The sequence below is a fragment of the Pinus tabuliformis genome, chromosome X (genome assembly GCF_031772625.1).
Source record: "Pinus tabuliformis cultivar Carrire ecotype Pingquan chromosome X, CPIR1, whole genome shotgun sequence".
NCBI lineage: Eukaryota > Viridiplantae > Streptophyta > Pinopsida > Pinales > Pinaceae > Pinus > Pinus tabuliformis.
This window is the reverse complement of record NC_142308.1, coordinates 6,824,869-6,836,736: the sequence shown is the minus strand read 5'-3', so window position 1 is coordinate 6,836,736 and position 11,868 is coordinate 6,824,869. Positions and strand designations below refer to the sequence as shown.

The 11,868-nt window shown below is 30.5% G+C and overlaps 1 protein-coding gene across 1 annotated transcript; it reads left to right on the top strand.

Annotated features, from left to right (window-relative positions):
- Window positions 1–5,463: 5,463 nt before the first annotated feature.
- On the top strand, window positions 5,464–7,615 carry LOC149138008 (uncharacterized). Its single transcript, XM_089449918.1, has 2 exons — window positions 5,464–6,089; window positions 7,031–7,615. The coding sequence occupies exons 1-2, from the start codon at window positions 5,646–5,648 to the stop codon at window positions 7,436–7,438; spliced, it is 852 nt and encodes a 283-aa protein (XP_089306044.1). The 5' UTR covers window positions 5,464–5,645; the 3' UTR covers window positions 7,439–7,615.
- The last annotated feature ends 4,253 nt before the right edge of the window (window positions 7,616–11,868 follow it).

The following is an 11,868-nucleotide window of genomic DNA, read 5'->3' as shown; positions in this document are numbered from 1 at the left end:
TCCTAGCCACCTCTGCTCCTTGGGGTGTTCTTCTTTGTAAAGTCTTTCTTGAATAAAAATCCCTCTTATTAAATTTTCTTTACCTAAATTTTGATGAAAAGATGAAAACTGTTCCTAATTAACTAACCAATTTAAAACAATCTATTTTGTTTCTGTTTAGCTCCTCATTGTTTTGATCACTTTTAAGGTATTTGCCCCATATCCTCTTCCTATTATTTATTAGAAGGTCCATGATTTATCTAGCCTAACTAGTTATCCTTTTAATGAAATACCCTTTTTATATGTTATTATTGACTTAAATTTTATATTTTATTAGATAGTTTTAGTTTGTGACTTAATGGTTTAAGTTTATACTTAATTTAATAGTTTTTATTAATAGGTTATACAAACTATTAATTTGTTATATTATTTAATTATATAATATTAGCCCTTTGGATTCATATTAATTAAATACATACTTAGATATACAATTATTTAACTAAATGTTTATTATATAACTTCAATATGATACTAATTGTTTAATTATATACCTTTACATAAATGTAATATTAGCTTATATGTAATTTAATAGTTTTATTAATAGGTTATGATATTAACTATAACATAACTAACTCACAATTAACTATTTAATATATAATATTAACCCCTTTTATTTCATATTTGATAATTAATTGTTTAATTACACAACTAGTTAACTTTAATATAATATTAAATATTTAATTATATAGTTTGTGATATAAATTTAATACTAACCCTTTTTCATATTAATTAAATACATTACTTCATTTACATGTGGTAATAGTTATAAAACTAACTTGAATTAATTATTTAATTAAAATACTTTTGGGTAATTAATTAATTCCTATTAATTTAATATATAATCTTATTTCTCCTACCCCTATCCAGTAGTCCTGTCTAGTTAGCCATTTCCCAATCAAATATAGCCGTTAGAAAGTCTAGTTGCTCAGTCCAATATAGATGTTACCTGATCTAATACAGTTGGTGGATGATCTGCTCTTCTATTTAACTTGTAGCTAGGATGTCTAGTTGCCCAGTCCAATATAGATGTTACCTGATCTAATACAGTTGGTGGATGATCTGCTCTTCTATTTAACTTGTAGCCAGGATCTGGTTGTTCAACTTGTCCTAATGATGAACCACACTCGTTGGTTCGAAACGCGTCCACAAAAACATCCCAATGTAATTTACCCAAAAAATCTTTTCATAAAATTTGTTAAAGTTATCATTATAAACTTAATAAAATAATTAAACTATAAAACTTAAAATAGAAAATGAGTACAATGAAAATATAATATACATATTTGAATTAAGTTTATTAGGGAACAAGTTAAGGGAAGTGTTATTCTTGTTTCAAGGAATACTTCATTCATTTCTAGCGAGAAATAGTGTTACATGGTTGTCAAGATTTTTATGGTCGTAGTTTACCTTATCTTAAGGATATAGAGGTATTTTTTCTATACCTACGCTTTAATAGTTCAAACTAAAAGAGCATATTTTGATCATTGTAGTTCATATTAAGAATATAATTTTAATAATTATTAATTTATCACGGTAAAAACTATATATTATTAATAATAATAACATGCAAATTAAAAATTTATCAAAAATAATATACATAAAATTAGTATTTAATTTGTTTATAATTTGAAAATTAAATTATTATTATTATAATATATATAAATGAAAAAATAACACTTTCTATTAACAGATTGATGAGACTTAATTTAATACTCATTAAACTTACTCCAACCATATATACATTATATTTGTATTTTATTTATTTAATATTTATAATTTGCAATTCACCTACTTTGCTTAAAAAGGAAAAAAAAAACGGAGTTGTCTATAACGCAAATTTTTGAAAGCCTTTCCGGCGGATTTTTCCGGTCGAAATCCGGCAAGAATTATTGGAATCGCAAGTTTGATAGCTAGTTTCTGCACAATGAAAGTGTCCCAGGGGTTTTTCAGGGTGCTGAATCCAAATATGCAGTTAAAAAACCATTTTAACTGCAAGAAATCAAGATTTGACCTCAATTTCTTCGACGGATTCCGTCACCGGAATCTTCAAAAAGTCGCATTATAGACAACTCCAAAAAAAACATTTGAACAAATTTCTTAATTTAATATTCATTAAACTTACTCCAACCATATATACATTATATTTGTATTTTATTTATTTAATATTTATAATTTATTAATATTTATAATTTGCAATTCACCTACTTTGCTTAAAAAGGAAAAAAAAACATTTAAACAAATTTTCAAATATGAACACTCAACTAAACATGTGTTTAATAATTATAACATTTTAGTTCACCAATTTTAATATTTTAATAACTATTATCAATTTTTAATATTTTAATAAATTTGGAACTAAACTTTATTTTATTGTATTAAAATAATTTATATTTTTTAATTGCTAATTTTGAAACATGATGTAAATGTTATGCATTTTATGGATAGATCAATTTTTTCACCTTGGTTTTGAGGAAGAAAGAAAGAAATTATTTTAACGTCTACGAGTGTATTTGGCCCTTTTTCTATGAAGCTTCAAAATAAATGCTCCCAGCTTCTCAACAAACCCCTCGCTAAATATAGATTATCCCAAGAGCTAGCTAGATTGGCTTTGAAGGCCTCACATTCTAAAATGAAATGTTTTTCTGTTTCCACTTTTCTAGAAGAACAAAAAATGCATACTCTTTCCTCCGACACTTCTTCTGGAAAAGGCTCTCAACTTCTCAACAAACCCCTCGCTAAATATAGATTATCCCAAGAGCTAGCTAGATTGGCTTTGAAGACCTCACATTCTAAAATGAAATGTTTTTCTGTTTCCACTTTTCTAGAAGAACAAAAAATGCATACTCTTTCCTACGACACTTCTTTTGGCCTTTTCCAGCGCCCTGTTTCACAACAGAGTTGATGAGAATTAGTCCTTAATTGAGCAATAAGAATTTTGGCTCTCCAAGAGATATTGACCTCTATGTATGCTTTTGGTTGATGACTATGAGAGGGATTAAACACTTCAATATACTACTTTTTCTTTCTTCCTAGCTCCTTATCCCAAGGATAAACCACAATAAAATGTTCGAAATGTCCACCAACAAATAATGTAATTGTGACTTGTTAGACTACTCTTTATATTTACCATCAAATTAGAATTATAGACGAAATGATTTTTTCACGACCATTTTTTGGTTAATTTTAATCAAAATCTGATAGATTTTTAAAAACTTGAATTTAAATTATTTAATTTACATAATTCGAGTGTCTTACGGGTTTTGCAGAACGCTGAATCTATTTATGCATTTAAAAGTATATCTTAAACAATAAAAAATATTGAAATTCTATTTCCAAATTTTAATAAATGGCAGTGAAAAACTATTTAGTCTAACCCTATATAATATGTATACTACAAATTCAATGGAAAGAAGGGAGCGTTGAATTCAATGTGTTGGGATTATGTTTAGCTGAGTCGGTTCCCCTCCTAACGGGCATCTCGCGTGCCCTTGACGTACGGATCCTCGTGCGTTAGGTGCATTGCAGGACTAAAACAGTCGCCAGCCCACGGTCACACCAGAATCTCAACCTACGCCGATGAGAAAGGTCCACGCGTGGGACTAACCACTTCGTGGGGCCCAACCTCATTTGGAGTACGGCACCCAGTCCCTTCCCGTTCCTTCTACAAAGTCCCCAAGTCAAAGGAAAAGACTACATTGGGATGTGCAGCAAACCTCTATATGAAGATTGAGACTCTGTATCATCCAAAAGCCGCCGACACGGTCACATGCACGTGGTGACTAAATAGAGTTCCTCACATGTTGGGTCCCACCAATATCCTGGTTTTCCGAGATTACACGATGACGTCGCTTTCCTTCTGGTTGATAGCAAGGGAGCCGTATAATCTTGCCCTACGTCTTGTTTTTTACTCGTTGAGAATTAGGTAATATATATAAAAGAAAGTCAAAATTTCCAACTATTTATATTTAATAGTAATGCAATTTTTCCTTTTTTCCCTAGGGAGGGAAAGTCAAAATTTCCAACTATTGATATTAAATAGTAATGCAATTTTTCCTTTTTTTCCCAAGGGAGGATGGCTCTAATTTCCACTGATTGATCTTCTTCACACAAAGTATACCTAACCTTCAAACTTCCCCCATCTCCCATTACAAATTTGTCATTTTTTAAGTAGTACAAAGTCCCTTAATATTGTTTATATATATATATATATAATTTTGAGTAAGATTGTATTAAATAGATTGATGATTTATTGTTATTTAAATTACATTTTTGAATATATAAATAATTTAATATAATCAATTTAGCACAGACTAGTTTAGATCTATTTTAATTTCAGATCTACCAAGAACCGAGAGGGATTAATTCTTTTTTCACTCTAAAAGAAGTTTGCATCTCAAAAGATTTTTATGAGAATCAATTCAACACAGACTAGTCTACATCCGTTTTAATTTCAGATATACCAAGCGAAGAGATTTGCTCCCTCTAGGCGCTCAATAGATATAAGTTCAAATGGACTGGGTTTTATTCCAAATGGATACCATGGGCTCTCATACCTTGGGTCAATACCATGATGTTATTTTTATTTTAACATTATTTTTTATTTTATTTTATTTTACTTTGACTTAACAAAAATGTTTTGGGATAGAGTTATTTTTATTTTTATTTGGCGTAGTCTAATTTATAGATGAAATAGCATTTGTCACCTGAATTCACCAAAACTTAGGAATACAATTTCAAGAATTTTTTGTTGTTCAAAATACAATTCTGAATGCATAAATGGATTTAACCCCTTGAAAACCCTAGGACACTTCAATTATGAAGATTAAACAATTTAAACTTAAGTTTTTAAAAATCTCTATCAGATTTTGATTAAAATTAACCAGGAAAAAATAGTAAAAAAGGTCATTTCATTTATACGTTAGAATACTTTTTTTCTTTTTTTTTTTCGAATTAAAAATAATAATATTATATTATTTAAAAAAATTATTACATTTTAAAATATTATATTCTAAAAACTTGATGGTAAATTGACTATTTTATTTTAATTACTATTTATTTTTACTTTTATGTAATTTAATTGAGTCAAATGTTAAATAAAACAAAACAAAACATTACAACATCTTTACTATATTAGAATTAAAAAGAATTTCTCCACACAATTAAACAACTTATAATTCTCAAAAATCTTCGCAAAATTAACCCAAAAAACTTTTTAAATTACTCCAATATAACAATTATAAGATGTGATGCAATTTCAAATTCAACTATAACAATTATATTATTTTCATCCCTTCACTATCACAAAATTTAAACTATCATTGAACTTTTACCCATAGTTGTAATAAAAATCCCTTTATTATTACTCATTCCCTGTGAATTTGGATTGGAACTCCAATTGTCATCGCTTTCAACCCACACCACCATTGCGGTGGCACTAATCCCAATCAGGAATTGAATAATAGGTGATCATGGGACACCCATATGTCTGCTTCCAGGCATAGGATATATAAAGAATCACACTGTCCTGAGTTTGTATATCAGTGTGTAAATACAGGGCAGCAATGGTAACTGGCTCATGAGATTGAGCACTGAGCAATGAGGATTGAATGTGGGTAGACAAATTGAATGGTTTTTATTTTTTCATTAGATTAAAAGTGATCATGTCCTCAGCATTTGGAAACTTGGATATTGCTTTAATGGTCAACCATCCAGCCAGCAGGCCTGCATCGATTCAACCATTGTATGAGGTCTGCAAGTCTCGTAATTCATTCGATGAGATCTGTCCAGATTATGAGAAAGAGAAAAAGATCAAGCGCCTCACTGTCGAACAAGTGAAGTCACTGGAGATGAGCTTCGAGATGGAGACCAAGCTGGGCCCTGACAGGAAGAAGAAGTTGGCTGCTGAGCTTGGCCTCGAGCCCAGACAAGTTGCTGTGTGGTATCAGAACCGCAGGGCACGGTGGAAAGCCAAGCGGCTGGAGAAGGATTACCATAATCTTAAACAACTGTATCATACAGCAGTGTCAGAGAAGCGCAAGTTGGAACTGGAGGTGAGTCTGGTCAACTGAAATATTTTGTTTTTGCTGAACTTATCTTGATTCTAGGTGAATTGTTTGATTTTGATGAATATTTGTTTGGTTGTTGTTGTTGAACTTATCTTGATTGCAGATCTCAGATATCTCTGTATCAGCTAGGGTGAATTGTTTGACTTCACTGCTGTCAGTAGAATTTCTAAATTTTTTCTAAATCTGCCAGAAAAATAAGATACCCATTTTTTTCAAAGAAAATTTGGTTGAATAGGATTTCTAAATATTCTCTAAATCTGCAAGAAGAATAAGATACTCATTTTTTCCAAAGAAAATTTAGTTGAATGCTTTGCTTCTTTTTATTTTTATTTTTTTTATTTGGAAAGAAAGCTTGAGAAATTTTGAAGTACTTTTCCATATTTCACCGTGGTAAATTGAGTAAATCACTGGTCTCTCCTCAAGAGAAGTCTAACTCATAATCACCAACAACTAGCAACAAGATCAAAGAACTTCAATATAATTCTAGACAAATTAATCTAATCATTGAAACTAAAAATGCATTTTTACATAAATAGCTAGTACTTTTAATAAATTCTTTATAATATAAAAATAGATCTTAAACCTGAAAATTGGAATCATGAGTCTATTAATACCTTAACTAATGAAATACAACATCCTAGCCAAATTAAAGATCAAATTGATGTATGAAATAACTGTTGTTTGTACGACCAAGAACCCACTTCCCTACAGCAATTTGACTAGTAAAATTTAAGAGACATATATATTCTATTTCTCTGCATTGGAACTTCAAAACTTTTTATAACTCATACTCTTAAACACCAATGTCTGTGTAATGGATTGCAGTCATCTTCTCATTGTTGACAATTTTGTTCTAGTTTTATTTAATTGATTTGCAGGGATGTCTGTCTAATTGGAAACACCAATGTATGTATAATGGATTGCAGGTATTACAGTTGACAGAGGAGCTTCATTCCATGAAGCATTCTCGGCCTGGACCGAAGGAATCTGAACAGATATTCACCTCAGATGATAACTTAAATGATACATTAATGACACCTACTAATGGCCCCAAAAGCAATAATTCATGTTGCAGCGATGCTGCTTCGAAATCCAAGGTTCCTTCAACTCATGAGTTCGATCTGGTGATTAAGAGTGAAACAGAGTCCCCTTCCCAGAAGTCCGAGATATTGCAGGATAAGCTGTCAAGTGCAAACGACCATAAACAGACTGGTCAGGAAGCTATGGATGATTTGACTGTCATGTCAGAGGAATTCTACAGCTATCTCATGGTTCTGGGTCACGACAGTTACCAAGGATATTCAACTGTCTGTAACTTGGACTGGTCCAATTAATTGATGTTCCCATCACATCATGCTGAACTGAGGAAGTTTTTAAACTCGTGGCTTTGCTCACTGAAATTGATAGCCACTCCAGTGGCTTTGCCCAGCGATGATTAGTCATGTAACAGTATTTGTACAGGCAACGCCATTGATTTCCAATATATCTGTCAATTATGTGCGTTGGGTGAATTTTTTTTGTTGTTGACTGGTTGTTGCACTTACTGTGGCTGAAAGATTGATGACAAGTTAGGAACTTTTTGTCAAGGTTTACTGACTTCGCTCAGAGATGTACTGAGTTGAAAAATAGTCCTCGGTATCCTTAGTTAGATGATTAGTTAATTTAAATTTGAAAAATGGTCCACGATATCCTTAGTTAGATGATTCTTTAATTTAAAAAGTACAACCAAATGGTTACTTTTAAATATAAGTAACAAATAAGTTTTTTTAGCTAATGGCTGGACATATACTACCTCGCTCATTTAATAGTCATATAATTATTGGCAGACTACTTATTTTCAGGATTAAATATAGACCAGCAAATTTGATTTTATAAAAAAAAAATTCAAAAAAATGAAAAATGAAAAACGAAAAAAAATAAAATTCATGTAAAACAATTTAGATTATGGTTAATAAAAAACTAAATAACATTTTGCTTTCCCACTAATTTAATATTATAAAAATAATTTAATTAAAAAATGTAATATTCATAAACGTATTTATAAATAATATTTTCATAATTTTAATTTAATTATTAATTAGTCGTATAAATTAAATAGTGGTAAACATAAAGTGTAGCCTAACTTATGGGTGAAATAATTTTTTTCACAGTTTCAAGCAAGAATGTAGTTTTTTGTATTTACAATACATTTTTGAATGCATAAATAGATTCAAGACCCTTAAACCTAAGGCACTAGAATTTTATAAATTAAACAACTTAAATTCAAGTTTTTAAAAACTTTGCCGAATTTTGGTTAAAATTAATAAGAAAAATGAGCATGAAAAATGCTATTCGTCTATAAATTAGACTGCACCAAAAACATTATAACACTCCCCTCATAATACATATTGAGTCACCAAGATTAAAAAATTATAAAAATTGATTAAATTACAATTTTATTTCAAATTATTAATATTACTATTAATTATTATAAGAAGAATTAATATATGAATTAAACCTATAATATTTAAAAAACATGTAACAAGATTCTCAATTATAGAAATTTACTCCACTTTATCATGGGGATTTTAATTTATAAATAAGCATTGTTATAATACTAGGCAATACCGTAACTTGCTGCACGTCCAAAAAACTCACATTTACCATGGAGATTTTTAATTTTATAAATAGACTTTGTTACAATGAGCCAATATCATGCCTAACTAATACCACATGTCCAAAAAACTTACATTCATATGGCACATGTTCACATGACATTTTTTAAAATTAATCAATTTAATTAAAAGAGCAATGGCATAACTACTTATGAGGTAAATCTTAACCCTAGATATATGACTATTAAGAATATTCCATGGAGGTTAAATCCTACCATCCACCTCGTAATTATTGATAATTAAATTAAAATTAAAACTCAGAAACTTGTTCCAAAATAGGCATGTCTATCAAGATAATTAATAAATAGATGATAAGGATTTCATGAAACATGTTCACATGATATTTTTTTAAATTAATCAATTTAGTTAAAAGAGCAATGGCATAACTACTTATGAGGTAAATCTTAACCCTAGATATATGAATATTAAGAATATTCCACTGAGGTTAAATCCTACCATTCACCTTCTCGCTAGGTTTTCTCCATTATCAAGTCTCATAGGATACATCTTGTGTTTATTTCTGTGGATGGCGTGTTCATTTGCTTGTTTTTTCATTTTTGATTATTTTCATAAATTTGAGCATTAAGCTAGTAATAATAAAAATGGGATCTTAGGAAATAAATTGAATAATAAAAAAATTAAGAATATTGCAAGATCTATTATGAAAAATTGTTCCAGTGGAATGTCCATAGTACTTTACACTTCATTCTTATGGACTGAAATATTTTTTTAAGGCATGGGACATGCATAGGGTCTCAAACCACTATGCAAGCCCTATAAGAGGAATCTTTGGCCAATAAGAATATAGAAGTGTCATTTGTTGGGATATTTTAATGTCATGATAAAAACCCTTCCCATGTCAATCTGGGACATAAACTTATGAGTTGTAAACGCCATATGTGCAAGAAACATAAAAGCTATCTACTTCTTAAAACAACTAAAATAATTATCTTCTAATTTGATTCAAAAGAATAACTCAAACTCATATGTAATGTTAAAGATATAAAGCAAAGTGTGAAAATTGAAACAAAATGTGCATGGATCTAAGATCCTTCTAGCTAGTCTTTTATCTCAGATCCCTTGGCTTAGCTCCAAAATACAATCTTTTGTTGCTTCAGGGCCACATTCATGTACTCATTTTCAAGTTGGATTTGAAAAATAAGAGATTCTAGTTATGGTTCTTAGCTTCCTAAAACCAAATACTAAAATAAAAAGTTGAGCATTAAATCAAGAGTCTAAATGCTGGAATGAAATTTAGATTAAGAAAATATTTGGTGATCTACTAGTTTTTCTCAAGCAGTAGTCCTAATAAAAACCTTCTATATCAAACTCAAAGTAGAGAACTAAAACAAAATATACCTCACAGTCCACAAATCTACCAATCCCTAGATATGTACTAAATTGGAATCAACACGTATTATAAGGAAACTGTGTAAAAATTATTTAAAGCTTGACTATCACAACAAGAATTACAATAGCTCTGTGGATCATTAATCAATCGAGAATGAAACCACAAGCATGACCCAAATATGTATAAGAAAACATAGATAATTTACTTTATGGGAATCGAAACCAAATTTACATATTGATCAGTCAGAGTTCAAAATTGTAAGGTAAGGGTATCAAATTGGTCCTTAGAACATAGATTACCTTCTAATAGGATAAGTATGAAGGAAAAATTTGTTTATAAACTCAACAACTTCCAGAGTATATAAATAACCTTAGTTCTAGAGTGTTGAGCACTAGAGAAGGTATGTTATTATCACTTATTTTGTCATCCTTTCTTTAAATTCATAACTCCTTTACATTATGAAATAGGTATATGACGAGAGATTATGATAAAATCTAGAAGATTTGTGTGCAACGTAAGATGACTAATAATTACCCTTTTCTATGCAAAAAAGGGGAAAATGGGAAATCACCAATCTGAAGGAAACAACAAGACACCATCAACTGCTGTCCCTTTGACAGGGAACCACATCCAAACAAGAAGATCCAGATTGGAGCGTACAAACCAGGAAAAGGAAGAGGAGATACCAAATCGGCGCAAGAGAATGAGAAGATAACTGAGAGCTAATAGTATGGCGAATCCCTCAGGATCCTTTGATCCTGAGGGATCACTACCTTAACGATTCTCTGTATCATTGATATCTCTGCTCGGCTGCTATAAGAAGGGGCAGCATTGCTAGCCCGGGAGGACTATTGTTGTTTTTATGAAATTCATTATTGTACTTGAAACTTTGATCATCAACTCTCTCTAAAAGAGCGATTTGCTGTAACTCTGTTTTGATGCTTAATATATAAATCCTGTTGCCATTCCATCTTTGATTCTGGAGTAATTATAAGCAGTGCGTCCCTGGAGGCTAAGGGCCCAGCCTTGGTGGATCACTTGCTTCCTGTACCATTAATTCTTGATTTCAAGTCATGTGTGGTTTGCTTTCTCTTATCTACTTTGTTTAGTAATCTGCTGATCCTTATTTCATGTATTAGCTCCGTTATATTTCGATTCCCATTCGAATAATAAGGTTATTCTCTGCACAGGAATGTTATGCTACTTGTTCTGAAGTTATATCGTATTGTTGTTCTTTTGCCCAACTGATATTATTATATAACATTGCTGTTCCTTAACAGATTATCGATTACTGTTCGATTACAGAGTAACAGTGTTGCGTATTTATAAATCGGTATCACTGTCTATTTATCTATGGTTTACTTCCAAATGTGATTTCTATTCATTGGAACTGCTGTTCCACCGTGATCGCAATTGCTGTTTCTTGATAACTGGGATTAACTATTGTTGTGCCGAAACTCAGATTGTTGTTCCTTTAACAGAAAAGTGCTGTGTGTAGCATTTGGTTTAAGTTTGCTGTGCATTTACATTTGGTTTAAGTTGCTGTTCAATATTTCATAGCTTCCTTCAATTTGATGTCCTATTTCCGTTTGCTGTTTAAATCATTTCTAAGTAAAGATTGCAATTACTGTTCCATTTTCATAGGTTAAAGCTTTGCTGTTCAATTGAGTTAATAGATTAGTCACTGTTCCATTTCTTGCCATTTGAATTATCATTGCTTTAGTGTGCACAAATGATCTGAAACTGTAGTGAACATTGA